Source organism: Bos javanicus, chromosome 4 (assembly GCF_032452875.1).
Source record: "Bos javanicus breed banteng chromosome 4, ARS-OSU_banteng_1.0, whole genome shotgun sequence".
NCBI classification, from domain to species: Eukaryota; Metazoa; Chordata; class Mammalia; order Artiodactyla; family Bovidae; genus Bos; species Bos javanicus.
Window position 1 is genome coordinate 38,836,804 of NC_083871.1, and position 18,626 is coordinate 38,855,429.

General features: G+C 35.3%; 1 protein-coding gene across 13 annotated transcripts in view; it reads left to right on the forward strand.

Moving 5' to 3' along the window:
* The window catches only part of CACNA2D1 (calcium voltage-gated channel auxiliary subunit alpha2delta 1), a 521,990-nt gene that overhangs the window by 122,778 nt on the left and 380,586 nt on the right, over positions 1-18,626 (forward strand). For all 13 annotated transcript variants that reach the window (XM_061413776.1, XM_061413777.1, XM_061413781.1 and 10 more), the window contains exon 3: positions 13,563-13,679. In XM_061413776.1, coding sequence (XP_061269760.1) covers positions 13,563-13,679 — 117 coding nt within the window. The remainder of the gene's footprint in view (positions 1-13,562; positions 13,680-18,626) is intronic.

An 18,626-nucleotide genomic window follows, 5' to 3' on the forward strand; every position in this document is an offset into this window, starting at 1 on the left:
GGCTACCTTTTCTTCCCTGTGCATTTCTCCCCAACATATAATGTTAGGTCTTTCTTGCAGCTTTACTTGATGCTTTATAAGCCTTCCAGACTCTTATGTCAATGTAAGGTACAGTGGCTGTTCCTCTAGTGTTAACAATATGTGCATTTTGAAATTTTTACCCCATTATTGGACACTCTTCTCTACTTTGCCTCTATTTCAGTTCTAATGTGTTGTGTCTTATAATGAAGAATGTTAGGGAAATCCAACTTTTTGTTGACAGAGACTATTGTATTCCTCTTGTTATCTAAGAGAGTTGAAATGATGCTTGTCACATTGTTTTTATAAGACATACTTCTTAAAAGTAAATTTTGTCTGGATTTTTAACATGTTAGGCTAGAATGTGCAAACACATTTAAGAAACTTACTGAATAATTTTTCCTGGAAGTTTATTCTTGAAGTAGACTCAGGCTGCAAAGGCATTATCATAGAATTTCCTGGCTTTTGATTCACTGTTATGATTTCATAATTTAAAATTATGTTGACATTAATATCTTCATATTTTAATATGCTCTCAAAAATGTAAATATGAAATGTGTCTAAATATTGAACATTCAGAACTCTTAATTAAGTTAGTATTTACATAACTGTTTTAAGTGAAAAATTTATTTTCATTAGTTACTTATGGGACTAACAGACTGATGCTCTGACACTATAGTCATGCCATCTTTATGTAAATAAAATATTTTCTAGAATCAGAATGTAATTAATCATTGGTGATTGTGTCTAGGAAATCAGCAAGATGCAGAGTCAACAACAGGATTGGGGAATCTTCTTTTCTACTCTAGGTGATTCTGTTAAGTAGTACCATGATGCTAGCTTTCTCTTTACCTGCTTGTCCAGTGAGGCAGATAGTAATATTCTCCCTTGCTTATAGAAATGTTACAGGGGTAAAAGGAAAATAACATGAAATGTGGAAACAATAGTAGATGCTGTGAAGAAGTTAAATTCTTATTACTTTAAAAAAAGTAGCTTTGTATTACTTTGTAAAAGCAATATATTTTATATATTTATAATTACTTTATAAAGGCAGTATAATGATTATAAAGATAATATAATTACTTTTCAAACAAGGCTATTTATTTTTGTTTCATATGTCCTGGTTTTATTTAGAGTTGCCCTATTCCCTCAATGATGAAGTGTTGTAATTAAATCAGTTACCATTGCATGTCAGCAACCTGAGATTATTATGATTTTAGGGGTGAAACACTTTTTTTCTCTTAGGAGAAAGAACTCTATTTAACTATAGACTATATTATCAGTAGAGACTGTGGACCCCCTTTACCCAACTACTGAAGATTTTAAAGTAAGAAGCTATTTTTTTTTTTTAAGACTGTAGTTAATTACATTCATTTTCAAAGTTACAGAATACACTAAGGGAATTTCTAATTTTAAAGTGACTTTCAATATTTTATTAACAGATTTTTAAGTACTGTTGTTTCACACACATGAACAGTGAAGGATTATTACAGATGTTTTCTACCTTACAAATCTGTTCCATTGTCAATCAGTAATTAACACTTTAAATTATGCTAGTACTTGAAGGATGAGTGATTTGTTATCGTTTCTCCAAATAGCAATCAAATGGTTTGGTAATAATAATTAGAGAGTAATGTATAGTAGTTGTGTTCTTTGCTTGTCTATGAGCTGCACAGAGAGAGGAAGACTAAACGCTCATAAGTGTTGTAGCCAAGTGTTGGCTTCTTGTCCAGAATAAAGATGAATGGTATAAAAGACGATGATTTACTACTGCACACTCTGAATATGCAACACGGAGCTACTGCTGCTACTTTTCCCCCCCCTAAAGACGTCTGTCATTAATGTCTTTATATCTAGAGCAGTGGTTCTCAGCCAGGGGCAGTTTTGTCCCCCAGGAGACATTTGTCAGTGCTTGGAAACATTTGTGATTGTCACAGCCAGGGGCGGGGGAGGGGTGAGTGCTATAGGCATCTAGTGTGGAGACTGAGGATGCTGCTAAGCATCCCATAATACACAGGATGCCACCCCACAACAGACTTATTTAGTAAAAATGTCCATAGTGCAGTGCTTCTAGAGCAAAACCACTCTAGAAGGACTTAAGAATTTAAGGCAAGGATAAATCTCCCAGAATTCTTTAAAAGAATATACAGTTGTAAAAATTGGATCTCAGCATCTCTGGCTAGCAGTTTTACTTTCCAAAAGCTGTTTGTTAATAAAGTATTGTGGTTAAGGGCGAATTAAACTCTGCTCCTCTTCAAAATTCTTTTGTTGGCAGTGAAATGAATTTAGGTCGTTTGAGGTTAGGGACATTAAAAGAGCCTCTCACTCAGCCTATGGTTAATTATTTTTTTAATTTAGTTTTTATAAAATCTAATATTATCTCTTTTAATTACATATGAATTTTCTGGTCAAAACACATACACAATTCATATATAGCTTCAGATATTCAAAGGGAAACAGAATAATAAGTTATTTCTGGAATTAAAACCAAACAGAAAACTAAGTAGGTAGATTTTATACATATCTTAATATTTTTCTTGTTTTAATTTTAAGTATTCTAAGAGAAACTTAAAACTTACCATATGTGGGCGATGTTTCCAACCTAAAAACTGAAGAATTCTTGATCTGGATTTTTTTCATGCTCATCTTAGTCTTTGTTAGAGTTGTTTTCCTTATTCCAGAAATGACCCCTCGTATTTCACTTGTATTTTTTGTTAAAAATAATCACCGATTCCTATGTGTAGTACGGAGAAAGTGAACAGGCATATTTATGGTTGTCACTTGTTCTGTTCTTTCTTACATTTTTAAATATATTGCTCAAAAGTATCACCATAAAATTCTTGTGACTAGGAATTAGGGCAAGAAGGAGTATATGCTGTGGAAGACTAGGAATTAGGGCAAGAAAGTGTATGCTGTGGAAGAGTCACTAATTTTGACTTCTTTCTTAATATTCTTCCTCAAAATACTGTCCCAGTTGAAATGTGATCCTGTCCCAGCTAAGATGCTGTGTCATATCAAATGGAACGAATAGGGGAAGTAGGGAAAATATTATCAAACTCTGGTGTCTTATTTTAGAATGCCTGTTTGATGTAATTATGACAGGAAAAACATGTACTGTAGAAGTGAGAACATGACATATTGTATATGTGTATTTATGCATATGTGTGTATATGTACATGATTAACATGTGTAAATATGTTTATACATACGTATGTATATATATTTGGATCATGTTTATAATAAACAAGCCTATGTTATATTTTAAATTCTTCCTATATATGAATTGTTATAATAGGCACTAGACGTTCTAGGAGTCAGTTTAAAATAGCTTGGACTTGACTACACAGTAAAATACAAACCAATATCTTGAATTTTAAAGCTTTTCATCATAGTGTTCCAGTTTGCCTTTCAGTATTGTTCAATAATTCCTTATATCACATTCATTCGGATATCTTTCTCTCCTATTAATACATATTTCCTCTAAAACATGGCTGTAATACCATCTTTTGACTGTCACAACCCATGTAATCTTTTCTTTGAATTCTGATAGCCACATTTTCTGTACCTCTTCAATGAAACTGTAATAATATTCTTCCTCATATTGGTCAATACCTTATTTGTGTATTTATTATTAGAATCTAATTATCATTTAGGTGTTTTTATTTCATTATATAACTGCAAAACACCTTATGTAGCCTTTTTGGGGGGTTCAAAATAGATATGCATTTTTAAAATATAAGGAAGACTTTGTTAAATAAGCATTTACATTGCTAGAAAAGCCTGACGTAGTGGCAGTATCAGTGTCCATTCACTGATTCATGTCATCGGTATTTATTGAGTGCCTGCTACATGCCAGGCACTATACATGAGCTGGGCTGAACCAGTGAACAAAATGGACAAAAATCTGCCCTCTTGATACTAACAATGTGATTAAGAGAAGTAGGAAATACATAATAAACATGATACTTACATGTTAATGATGTTTGCATATGCTCAAAGGGAGCAAAAATACAGAGAACTGAAGCTGTAAAAATTTCAAAGGCAGTATCCTATCTCAAAAAACTAGGTTATTAAAAGAAAAAAGGAACTGTAATTTACTTAAAATGAAGTTGTAGACAATCAAATCTGATTCTTTTAATGATATTAACATATTCTTTCATCTTATGAATGCTTATATCTTCATAAATTTACACAAATTCTATTGGATTAATATACAATTGATGTTGTTATTCATTTTTTTACCCAATTGTGTTAGCTGATACAACACATTTTAAAAGCTTGACTTTTGTTTGAGATTGCATTATTTGCTTTTTAAATCAAGAGGGAAGAGTTTGAATAGTTTAGGGGGTTATTTAGGAAATACTTCATATTTTTTATGGCAAATTTCACCTTTTAAAATTCAGCTAGCTTTCAATGGAGGAAGGAAGGTTTTGTTTTGTTTTGTTTTGTTTTTTGTTAAAATATATTCCAACATCAATTCAGATTTGGTGTTAGTAGTTACTCTTTACCTTAGATGAAGGACTCTTCACATATCTTAATGTCTCTCTCTGCTGGCCAGCTTAGATGATGATGAGATTTATAATAAATTTAAAGGAAGATTGTACCTTTGAATTGTAAAAATTTCTCAAGGGAACTTTCATCCTTGAAAGTGACCAAGAAAAAAATATATATATATCATACTTTCGTGTTACTGCATCTTTTAAGAAACAAGACATTCTTAAGTTGTTAGGAAACAAGTAATTCAGAAGCCCACAGAACACTATTACAAAGGAAAAAAAAAAAAATCCCAAACTGCAGAATTCAACTAAAAGTAAATGAAATTGATTTTATGATTATCTAAAGCCATCGAGGGGGTAGTAAACCTCTTTTCCTGCCTGCATCAGTAGTGAAGATATATGAATTTAGTCAATAAAGATAGTGAAATTGGAGTGATGGTGAGGTGTATATTCTTTTTCTCTTACGCCACCTTTCATTATTATGAGGTAGAATCATATTTATTCACCTAATTCATATAGATTTTTGTACAGTGTATGCCATCTATTCTTTATATTTTTAGCTCCTCTTTCTAATATTTCTTTTCAGGCTCCTAAACAATTATCCAGGCTATAATGTGAGTCCTGAGATAGCTTCATTATTTCATAAAGTCTAATGGAAATTGTACATTTCTCACAATAGAGCTTATTTTTTCATTTCAGTGAAGAGAGTCTGATGACTAATGAAAATGGACATTCAAAGAGTATTTAATAAACAATGTTAATCGCAACTTAGAAAAATACTCCTTAGCGTTTTTAGTTTTTATAGAGTGAATCACTTGGGGAATTTATTGTAGGACTACATGTAAAAGAAATGTAATGGTACCACATGTAAGTGAACTCAGGAAGAGTCTGGGTTTCAGCAAGAATTTAAGGCGTTTGGAAGATAGTTTGGGCAGTGAGAGGGAAGGTCTAGAGCCAAGACATCCCCTGAGGCTGAGTATTAGCATTGTCTCCACTGCTAACTCCTTGTGTTAGTTTTCTGAGTGTGATAAATTACTCTAAATTTATTGACATAACACATTTATTATCTTACAGTGCTGTGGATTAGAAGTCCTTTCCTTGCCTCATGGCCCATTTTCTTCCCCCTTCAAAGCCAGCAACACATGATAATTTCTTCTCACATTATCATCCATTTGGTTTTCTCTTGCATGGTTGCGTTTTCCTCTTCTGTTTTTTAAGGATCTTTGTGAATACATTGGACTCTCCAGGACAATCCAGGATAATCTCTTTAAATGCAACTGATTAGCAAAACTTCATCTACAAAATTAATTCCTCTTTGCCATGTAACAAAATATTCACAGGTTCTAGGGATAAGGATATGTTTATCTTTGGGAAGTCGTTACTTTACCTACCATAGCCATCATTTATCGCACTAATAGTATTTGAAGACTGTTTTTCTCCTGCTAGTCTTTTCACTTTTGCTACTGCTTTTAACTTTGATCCATCTGTCATTCTATGTGGAGAAAACTTGATTTCTTCAATATATTATCCTTGTTCATGTAGATCTTTTCTATCTGATTCCTCACAGATTATTAATTCAGGAATTAGCTGCTTCCAGGTCCAATATCAGTTCAATTCAGTCGCTCAGTTGTGTCTTACTCTTTGCGACCCCATGGACTTCAGCACACCAGGCTTCCCTGTCCATGACCGACTCCTGGAGGTTGCTCAAACTCATGTCCAACGAGTCAGTGATGCCATCAACCATCTCATCCTCTGTCATCCTCTTCTCCTCCTGTCTTCAATCTTTCCCAGCATCAGGGTCTTTTCAAAAGAGTCAGCTCTTTGCATCAGGTGGCCAAAGATTGGAGTTTCAGCTTCACCATCAGTCCTTCCAATAAACACTGAGGACTGATCTCCTTTAGGATGGACTGGTTGGATCTCCTTGCAGTCCAAGGGACTCTCAAGAGTCTTCTCCAACACCACAGTTCAAGCCTCAGTTCTTCAGTGCTCAGCTTTCTTTGTGGTCCAACTCTCACATCCATTCATGGCTACTGGAAAAACCATAGCCTTGACTAGATGGACCTTTGTTGGCAAAGTAATATCTGTGGTTTTTAATATGCTGTCTAGGTTGGTCATAGCTTTTCTTCCAAGCAGCAAGCATCTTTTAATTTCATGGCTGCAATCACCATCTGCAGTGATTTTGGAGCCCAAGAAAATAAAGTCTGTCACTGTTTCCACTGTTTCCCCATCTATTTCCCATGAAGTGATGGGACCAGATGTCCTGATCTTCATTTTTTAAATGTTGAGTTTTAAGCCAACCTTTTCACTCTTCTCTTTCATCAAGAGGTTCTTTAGTTCCTCTTCACTTTCTGCCATAAGGGTGGTGTCATCTACATATCTGAGGTTACTGATATTTCTCCTGTCAGTCTTGATTCCAGCTTGTGCTTCATCCAGCCCAGCATTTCACATGATGTACTGTGCATATAAGTTAAATAAACAGGGTGACAATATATAGCCTTGACGTACTCCTTTTCCAATTTGGTACCAGTCTGTTGTTCCATGTCTGGTTCTAACTGTTGCTTCTTGACCTGCATACAAATTTCTCAGGAGGCAGGCAAGATGGTGTGGCATTCCCATCTCTTGAAGAATTTTCCACAGTTTGTTGTGATCTACATGGTCAAAAGCTTTGGTTTAGTCAGTAAAGCAGAAGTAGATGTTTTTAGAGAACTCTCTTGTTTTTCAGTTGATCCAGTGGATGTTGGCAATTTGATCTCTGGTTCCTCTGTCTTTTCTAAATCCAGCTTGAACATCTGGAAGTTCACAGTTCATGTACTGTTGAAGCCCGGCTTGGAGAATTTTGAGCATTACTTTGTTAGCGTGTGAGATGAGTGCAATTGTGTGGTACATTGAACATTCTTTGGTATTGCCTTTCTTTGGGATTGGAATGAAAACTGATCTCTTTCAGTCCTGTGGCCACTGCTGAGTTTTCCAAATTTGCTGGCATATTGAGTGCATCACTTTAATAGCATCATCTTTTACAATTTGAAATAGCTCAACTGGGATTCTATCACTTCCACTAGATTTGTTCATAGTGATGCTTCCTAAGGCCACTTGACTTCTCATTCCAGAATGTCTTGCTCTAGATGAGTGATAACAACATTGTGATTATCTGGGTCATGAAGATCTTTTTTGTATTGTTCTGTGTATTGTTGTCACCTCTTAATATTTTCTACTTCTGTAGGTTCATACCATTTCTGTCCTTTATTGCGCCCATCTTTGCATGAAATGTTCCCTTTGTATCTCTAATTTTCTTGAAGAGATCTCTGGTCTTTCCCATTCTGTTGTTTTCCTCTATTTCTTTTCATTGATCACTGAGGAAGGCTTTCTTATCTCCTTGCTGTTCTTTGGAACTCTGCATTCAAATGAATATATCTTTCCTTTTCTCCTTTGTTTTTAGCATAGGTCTGATATGTCCTGATGCTATTAGGCAGGGGCCAATGGCAAGATCTTACATTAAAATATTGCTACCCATTTGTATAATGCTGGACCTCATTGGGATAAGAAACTCAAGTACTACATCCCGAAAGTTGTTTACACTGGCGTCTACCCGTCTTATGCAGGAGGCGGCGGATTCCTCTACTCCAGCCATCTGGCCCTGAGACTGTACAATGTGACTGACCGTGTCCTTCTCTACCCCATCGATGATGTTTATACTGGAATGTGCCTTTAGAAACTCGGCCTTGCTCCAGAGAGACACAAAGGCTTCAGGACATTTGATATAGAAGAGAAAAGCAGGAGTAACATTGTTCCTATGTAGATTTGATGTTGGTACATAGTAGAAAACCTCAAGAGATGATTGATATTCGGTCTCGGTTGCAGAGTGCTCATTTAAAATGCTGAATTATGTGCAAACTACATTTTACATAGAAATGTATCTCAAATAGTTCCCATTTGTGTTCTTTTCCATTAGAGGTCATTTCTATGTAAAACCATCAAAATTGCCTTTATAGGTCATGTCCATTTGACGGCCTCTAAACCCTTCAGTTCAGATGATAAAGCGTCTGCTTGCAGTGCGGGAGACCTGGGTTTGATCCCTGGGTCGGGAAGATCCCCTGGAGAAGGAAATGGCAACCCACTCCAGTATTCTTGCTTGCAGAATCCCATGAATGGAGGAATCTGGGGGGCTACAGTCCACGGGGTCGCAAAGAGTCAGACACGACTGAGCGACTTCACTCACTCACTCACTCACCCATTTGTAAGGAAACTCCTCTGACTCCTGTTTCATCAGGGACTTCCAAGAGAAAACTTCCCTCAGAAAGATGGCAGAGGTTTTAATGGCTTGTCCAGGACAAGTTCCAATGGAGGGAAGTAAATGCACAACTATTGAAGGGGCTATCAAAATGTACATATTTTGATTTACTCTGCAGACATTTGACTGTGTTTGTCTTTGGGGAACTTAACTTACTGCCAACAACAACTTAACTGAGCTGCCATTGTTTCTCCCAGAATGGGGGAAAAATTATTCTCACAATTTCAAGGTTCAGCTTTTTCAGTTTAAAACAGTCTCTTGTGATCAGTTTTATATTCAGTTAATTCAGAGTTTCAATTCCCTTTCAGTATTTTCTGATTTTCTTGACTTTTCTCTTGGGCCTCTGGGTACAAGGTAGACTGACATGACAAGGTATCTGGTGTATTTACTGTTTCTGTTGACATGGATATTAATGTTATTGGTACTAAGAACTTGGTCAATCTTTCCAGATAGTTTTCACCATTATTCTTCAGCTGGATCTCTGCTTCCCACTGGCCATTCAGTCTGCATTGGGATCCCCTTGAACTCATACCAGGGTCATCTCCTAGAAGAGATAATTATCCTTAATTTCCAGCCTCCTTACTTGTTCATCCCAAGGGGCTTTGCGATGAATATTTTGGCACATCCTGCTGAAACAAAGAGAGGTCCCAGATAGACAGTGGCACTCAGATTCCCTTTGTGTAACTATGATACATTAGGATTTCATTTCCTTCTGCTCTAGGCAGTGGTTTGCTCCTGAGCGATGTGAAATGGGACTTAAAGTCTCTCCACGCTTACATTCTGGAGGCTGACACCCACTGTTCCCATGAATAAAATGATTAAATGAAAGTGGTGGATGGTTTTGGCTTCCTGGGTGGCTCAGACGGTAAAGTGTCTGCCAGCAATGTGGAGATCCAAGTTTGATCCTTGGGTTGGGAAGATCCCCTGGAGAAGGAAACAGCAACCTACTCCAGTACTCTTGCCTGGAAAATTCAATGGACGGAGGAGCCTGGTAGGCTACAGTCCATGGGGTCACAAAGAGTTGGACATGACTGAGGGACTAAGCACAGCACAGCCTACATATGAACCTGCAAGATGCAAACTTTCAAAGATGCTAAAGTGCATTCTCATGATCAATCACATGAGATTGATCACAGTAATTCACACGTGTGAAATTCATCATTACATGCATGCATCCTCTCTAGGTGTTTGTGCTTTTGTGTACTTTACAGCATAATACAGTAGTACAGTATCTTTATTTCAAGCCCAGGATATCTGAAAGCAAATGTAAAAGCAGCAGTATGTAGCCAATTGTTTTAGTTGGGTACCTTTGCTAACTTTGTTGGACTTAACGAGAAAATTGGACTTATGAACGTGCTCTCAGAAGGGAGTTCATTCATATGTAGGGGAATTACTGTATTTCACGGTATAATTCCATGGTGTGATACTAATATTATGATTTTTGAAACATTTCATTAATTATGTTTATTTAGCGATGGTGTCAGTGAGTGATGTTGCTTTTTAGATAATTACAGGTGAGTTATTTTTAAATGTATTGTTCTGGAAATTATCGCTGAACCATGGGCTTAACTATAGAGCAAAGAGACTTAATGGATGTTTTCAGTGAAAAAGGTAGGGAAACCATGGTTTCTGTAATCACAGCAAATCTTGGCCTCTGAGTTTTGTAGTGAAAGAAAATTAAAACCAGCTAGTTAAGATGATGAGAAGGAAATAATGTACAAGGCGACAAATATTCTTTTTGTCAAGACTAGTGTTAAGGGTGGCAGTGTGAAGATTTGAGTTATAGAAAAAATTAATAGCATGTTAGTGTTATCAGTCAGGAGGAAAAAGATCCTGTCTTGAATTCTCTTTATGTGCTCCATTCTTCCTAGTAGAAGAAACGGAAGCCAGTGTCACATGGCATGTGAGGAGCTGACATGTGATTTGAAAGTAGCTCTGTCTGGTGCCAGAAACTCATGTTATTCCCATCATGTTGTTTTTCTGTCAGGAAAGACATTGGATAAAGGGGTAAAGCAGATAATTAATTTTTTATAAAGGAAAAGAAAAACTAGGAAGAAGAAAAAAAGATATTTAAGACTCTTTAAAATATTCATGTTAGCATGTTAAATATTATAGAAATGTGGTTTATTTTAGTGGTGGAAGGAACTGTAAATACCTGTAAGTTATGGAAATATAATATCTTAAAAATCCATGTGAAACCTTCTACTCTGAAAATTGTTCACTAAACATGCACCAGGCTCTTTCTCTTTGAGAGCCATTGCAATATCTCATGCAACAAAAACAACAAGATTGCATTCTTTGAAACCAGAAGCAAAGTCCACTTCTTTTGATGGTGGCTGTTACATGATTCTAATTCATGTTTTATTACAATGAAAACATTTCAAATGTGATATTGTACCTAAAAATGTATGGCAGGGCATTTGCATTGGGGCTCTAGATTTAAGCTTCCTTGACTTTATTTATTAAAGTTTATTTGCATTCTGGATCTTATTTTTTATTTCCTAAGCTTTTAAAAATTACTGTATAAGTGGAACTTGAGAGAATATTCTCTGTTTGAGAAAATATATATACTTGAACTAGTTTTTTCTTATTTATAATTCATTCATCCTTTATAGCATTTAATATGTCTGGCATACATAGATAGTGGCTAATAATTGGCATTAGCTGTAGTACATAATATGAAGTAGAGACTGTGTCCTGAACTAAACTTTACCAACTTTCAGTTCTATTAGAGTCCCAATACCACAGGAAGGAGGTTAGACTTTATACAGAAATGAGCAAGATATTCATGATACAAAGCACATCTGCCTTTCACAGCAATTAATTATATTGGTTTTTCTGCAAAGAACTAAATATCCTTGATCAATTAGAGTGATGTTGAGTTTTATCTGTTTGTACCTCAAATCAATCTGTTTAGGAGTTCATGTTCCTGGATGAGGTCTTAGGCTGAAACAGATAGCTTTGGACTGGAGGGAGTCCTTCATGGATAACCTGGGTCTTTAAAAACAGGACACAATAATCTGTCCATCAATAAAAAGTAGAAAAAATCCAGTAATATGCAGGAATCATGAATGACGTTAACTCTTGGGATTTTATATGACTAAATTACTGTGCCTTGAATAATTGGGATGAGAACCTACAAGGTCAAAGTTCAAAGTGTGAGGGGAAAGCCTCATGGTTTGAAAATGATAAACAATTTTAGCAATAGAAGTTTGATTTAAATCTCCAAAAATATTTATTAGATAATTAATTTTATTATAGTTAATTATTTTAACTTATTAATTAAAATGTTGATATATTTTAAATCACTTAAAACTGTGAAACTTCATGTGAAACCAACACACTTCAAAAAATAAATGTTAGCAATGTATATTGCTCCTTTTGAAACCAGTGTTTACCAGCAGCATTCATGGTCGGCTGGGACCAGCTGTAGAACCTGTTGGTAGTAACCAGAATGCTGGCATTATGCCAGTAAAAAGCAGGGTTGAACTGGTTCCTGCTTGTGCCTGGATTCACTTCTCATAAGACAGTAAAAACCTGCCAGTCCCTGGCTTTGAAGATGGTTTAGTCATGCATGTGCAACCCATCTGTTGGATGAATAAGGGATTTCCTTTTCAGCCCAGCCCTTCAGCAACAGACATGGTCACTGTCTTTGTGCTCCTCACTAACCCCCCCCCCCCGCCCCACTTTTCTTTTAATCTTTATTTCCTGCCAGGAGTATACACGCTTGATAAACCAGGTGCATCTTATGCTTCTCTAGGGAAATCCTTCCATAAATGCTGATGTGAGCCAGAAATGTAATTGTTTTCTCTTGCTGTCTAGGTTACTTTCAATATAGTCTTATTCAGTGAATTAAAAAAAAAAAATTCAGTTTCATAATATAAATGCTTATACTATTACAGCTTCAACCAAACTTTAATGTAGACCTCGTTGACCTTGTTCTTCACTGTGAAATGTGAAGCTCCCTGTGCCACCAGGATGAACCTGAGGAGGGGAAGGTCTTCATTCTCTGTGTTTCTCTGTTTGGTTATAAGCCTATTTAGCAGCGTACATCTTAGCTTCAGTGATGGAAAAGGTGCGAGTCTCCCTCAGTGCAATATCTTATTCCCTTGTCCTGACTTTTGTTCAGTGCACACATCCTCCAGTTTTGATGTCCCATGCTTAAGTTCTTCTATTTTCTAGAATAACCTCCCTGTTTCTTTAAAATGCTGAAGGTGGAAATACCAGGTTTGGGGCTTCCCTGTAGCTTAGCTGGTAAAGAATCTGTCTGCAGTGCAGGAGACCCCAGTTCAATTCCTGGGTTGGAAAGATACCCTGGAGAAGGGAACAGCTACCCACTCCAGTATTCTGGCCTGGAGAATTCCATGGACTGTATAGTCCGTGGGGTGGCAAAGAGTTGGACAAAGACTTTCACTTTCAATTTTTCACTTTGAGGTTGGAGGTACAACTTGAATTTGCAAAATTGCACACACAAATTGTGTTACAAGATGTTTTACAACCTTTTAACATGATATACTGTTTTGGTGAGCTTGTGGTCTTACAGTTAATTGATATTTATATGTATATCAACATATATATATTTATATATGCATATATATGTATATTTTGAACACACTGGAACTCCAAAAAGATCAAGATGAAGCGAGGAATAGATTTGTCTTTCTAATCAGTTGTTTATGGTTTTAAATATATTCTAATGTGAGGACGGGAACCAAATAAGCAATTATTGTTCTTACTAATTATATTTCCTCTTCATACAGATTTATGAGAAATACCAAGATTTGTATACTGTGGAGCCAAATAATGCACGCCAGCTGGTGGAAATTGCAGCCAGGGATATTGAAAAACTTCTGAGCAACAGATCCAAAGCCCTGGTGGTGAGTTTAAATTGTATCTACTCATTTTATTATTCTATATTACTCATTTATTATTTATCTTTCATGCTTTATTTGGAGGTTTTCTTTAGTATGCTGTTTTATCTGAGAAACTGTGTTCATCTAATATATGTTCATAAAAGATAAGATCATGGTTTCATTGTGGACTTGAAATAATGAATTAGCTTGTTTCTAATTATTATTTTATTTGTATAAGATGATTTTAATACAGAGAAATAGTATATTTAATTAGAACATACATCTGTTTACACATATGTAAATAATCATGTGTAATAATCCTGTTTAAACTGATCATACAGTGTAAAACCCTTGAATATTGCAAGCATCCTTAAACCTGCCTTTGTAGTATTTGTCTCATCATCCTGCGTCTATACCAGAGATAGCCAGTACACTAGATATTTGATTATTTGTTTCTTTGCTCTTTAAAAGTAGCTGTACCTCACATAAATGTTTTGCTAAACATGTGTTAGTCATGATGCTGTATGTGGTCTTCAGCTACATCCTTTCTTCCATCAACATTATGTTTGCATGAGTTTTTTAGATGTTTGTGCTTAGCTTTAATTCATTTTTATTCATGGTAAAATATTATTTTTTGAGCATATATCTTAATTTATTCACTTATTCTTTGCTGGTAAATTATTATTTGGATAGAACCATGAATAGGGTGGCTTCATTTTCTTGAATGAGTTTCTCAGTACATATGTGCAAGAATACGGGTCAATATGTGATAGTAGAATATTAGACTATAGGGTGTTCATAAAATCAGATTACATAAGTATGACACTGATTTTCCAAAATAGTTCTATCAGTTTAGACCTCTACTACCAGTATTTGAGTCCCCATTGGTCCATATTCTGGCCAATGAGTGGCAATGTCAGAGTTCTTAACTATAGGCAGCTGAGTGGGTGCCAAATGGCATCTCTGCTTATCCCTAATGACACGGTTATCTGTTTTGTATTCTGAATATTCTTGTTTCCTCTTCAGTGACATATTTCTTCATATCTTTTACACATCTTAATCATTTAAATTGATTCGTAGATTGTATATTCTTGATGGTAGTTCATTTCAGTTACATGTGATGCAAATCTCTTTTTCCAGTTTGTGACTTGTCTTTTTATTGTCTTTATGGTATATTTTGATCAAATAAGTTCTTAATTTTAATGCTGTCAGAGTCAACTTTAAAAAAAATATTTTGAGGTGTATGCTTTGTTTAAAAAATCGTTTCCTACTCTGATGTTCTAAATATTTTTGTGTATTTTATTGTAAAAGATTCCACTTCTTTCAGATCTATTTAAGCCACCTGTAGCTAATATCAGTATACAGTTTTAGGTCACAATACAAATGATTTTTTTTTTCTGATCAGTTCTCCTGAGACCATATATTAAATATTTTACCTTCCCTTGATGAAGCCCCATTTATCAAGCTAGTATGCTCAGCAGCTCACCATCTTCTTCTTCAAAAGGAATTGACTAGTCTTGAATGTTCACACATTATTTAAAATTTATATTCAGCATGCAATTATTTGAAACAATCTTTACTGGGATTTTAAATGGTATTCCTTTGAATTCCAAATTAAGACAAAATTTGGAAGAATTTATATCATTATGATTTTTGTCTTTATATTTATATACATGATTTTTTATCCAGTTAGCTGTTTTTTATGCCACTTTATAGCATTTTAAAATTTGTTTATAAAGTTCTTATATATATCTTTTGTTAGATGTAATGTTGCAGTTTAAGTTTAACTCCTTGTTCTACAAATCTCAGCACTGTTGCAGGTGTTTGTTCCAGGATAACTCTGAATTCTTTGTTTACTGATCACTTACAGTTCAGATTTTTAACTTTTTATATATATATATATATGTATACACACACATACACATCTCTTGGCATTCAGAAATTGTCTGTTTTGTTTTTGATCCTTACACATTTCTATGTATCTTAAAATATCCAGGATCTTGTTGTAACATAATAAGAGGATCCTTTGGAATATTTGGTACACATTGCCAGAAGTTGAAACACTTTTTTTTTTTAAGTATAGTTGATTTACAGTAGTTTGCAAATTTCTGCTGTATAGCAAAGTAACTCATTTATACACATATATATACCCTCTTTTCATACTGTTCATGGGGTTCTCAGGGCAAGAATACTAAAGTGGTTTGCCATTCCCTTCTCCAGGGAAATAGATGGGGAAACAGCAGAAACAGTGTCAGACTTTATTTTTTTTGGGCTCCAGAATCACTGCAGATGGTGATTGCAGCCATGAAATTAAAAGACGCTTACTCCTTGGAAGGAAAGTTATGACCAACCTAGATAGCATATTCAACAGCAGAGACATTACTTTGCCAACAAAGGTCTGTCTAGTCAAGGCTATGGTTTTTCCTGTGGTCATGTATGGATGTGAGAGTTGGACTGTGAAGAAGGCTGAGCGCCGAAGAATTGCTGCTTTTGAACTGTGGTGTTGGAGAAGACTCTTGAGAGTCCCTTGGACTGCAAGGAGATCCAACCAGTCCATTCTGAAGGAGATCAGCCCTGGGCTTTCTTTGGAAGGAATGATGCTAAAGCTGAAACTCCAGTACTTTGGCCACCTCATGCAAAGAGCTGACTCATTGGAAAAGACTCTGATGCTGGGAGGGATTGAGGGCAGGAGGAGAAGGGGACGACGGAGCATGAGATGGCTGGATGGCATCACCAACTCGATGCACATGAGTTTGGGTGTACTCCGGGAGCTGGTGATGGACAGGGAGGCCTGGAGTGCTGCGATTCATGGGGTCGCAAAGAGTTGGACATGACTGAGTGACTGAACTGAACTGATGGCCTCTTTTAAAATATTCTATTAAGGTTTATTTCGAGAGATTGGATATATTTTGCTTTGCTACACAGTAGGACTTGTTTTTTATCCATTCTAAATGTAGTAGTTTGTATCTGCTAAACCCAAACTCCCAGTTTATCCTTCTCCCTACTCCCTTCCCTTGGCTGAACCACAAGTCTGCTCTCTTCCATCTGTGAGTGTGTTTCTATTTTGTAGATAGGTTCATTTGTGCTATGTTTTAGATTCCACATATAAGTGATAACATGTGGCTTTTATCTTTCTCTTTCTGACTTCACCTAGTATAATAATTTCTAGTTGCATCTGTGTTCCTGCATATGGCATTATTCTGTTGCTTTTGATGGCTGAGCACTATTGCATTACATATATGCTACCACATCATCTTTATCCATTCATCTGTCAATGGATATTTAGGTTGCTTCCATGTCTTGGCTATTGTGAATGGTGGTGCTATGAACATGCTGCTGCTGCTAAGTCACTTTAGTCGTGTCCGACTCTGTGTGACCCCATAGACGGCAGCCCATAGGGATGCATATATCTTTTTGAGTTATAGTTTTGTCTGGGTAAATGCCTAGATGTGGGATTGCTGGGAACTCTGTTTTTAATTTTCTGAGGAATATCCATACTGTTCTCCATACTGGCTACAGTAACATATATTCCCACCAACAGGTATGAGAGTTCCCTTTTTGCCATACTTTCTCCAGTGTTTGTTTATTTGTAGACTTTTAATGATGGCCATTTTCACCAGTGTGAGGTGGTACCTCATTGTAGTTTTCATTTGCGTTTCTCTAATAATTAGCGATTTTGAGCATTTTTCCATGACCTTAATGGCCATCTGTATGCCTTCTTTGGAGAAGTGTCTACAAAGTCCTCTGTGAAGCACAATTTTTAAGAAATGTGTAATGGTAAGGGAAACTTTCTTGATTAGAAGATTCATAACATTATCTTCAGATTTTGTTATATGAATATACCTCTTTAAAGCATCATTTATAGATGTAAATATATTTTCATTAAAAGTTTATCTAATAAAAATTACTTCTTAAGTGATTAATATTCACTAATGACTACTGAAAATGATTCCATTTATATTGATTTTTATCAGCTTACATTTTTTTTTTCCGCCCTGAATGTAGGAAGCAGATAATTTGGTCATCACAGTCCTTAGAAGAATGTGTTGGAATGAAGTAGGATGTATCTTGCCTTAACTGGATTAAAATGGGAGCTTAATGAGACTTTATTTTTTATCATTTGGAATTGAAGACCTAGATACCTGGTATATTATTTGAGTCCTGTGGGATCACTGGCTATCTTAAGCGCATGATGGGAGAGTACAGAAAGCATAATTACTAATGAAATGTAGAATTTGTTAGATTTTATGTGAGGGAGAAAGATTCATGTTTGTTTGCAAACTAAATTTTTATTTAACTTTTTGAATACATGGAAATAAATACATTATTTGAAAGAGAAATATTTTGAGGATAATTAAAAAACAGGTTCTATAATGTGTTGTAAATGAATATAAGATGAATATGAATTCATGAATAAATTAATAAATTTATCCATATTCATATTCATAAATTCATTCATACAAGACGGATATGAATGAATATAATATAGTAATCTTATATAAGAATATAAGATTACTATATTATTAATAGTAATGTATATTATTAATTCACTTCTACTTTTGTTATTGGCTTATACTCAGGGAGACTTCAGTATTAAAGGAGCTTTAATTTATCTGCATGGGGTACCAATGTAATTGCATAAATAAATACTTTGGAAATATATCTTGAATATACAGGTTTGAGATTGATGATCAAATTTAATGCCAGTTATACATTATTGAGTGTTTATTAAGTACTGTTACCTGATGATTTCTCATAATAATGCTGTGCACTATATACCATTAGTAGTCTCATTTTTCAGTAAGGAAATGGAGTCTTTGAATATTCTTTTAACTTTCTTCCAAAAACATATTTAATAAGCAGTGTATTCCAGTGTTTCTCAAACTTTAATGTGCATGTGGTTCACCTCTGGCTCTTGTTAAAATGCAGATTTTTATTTAGTGTGTGTATGTGTGTGTGTGCACTCAGTCA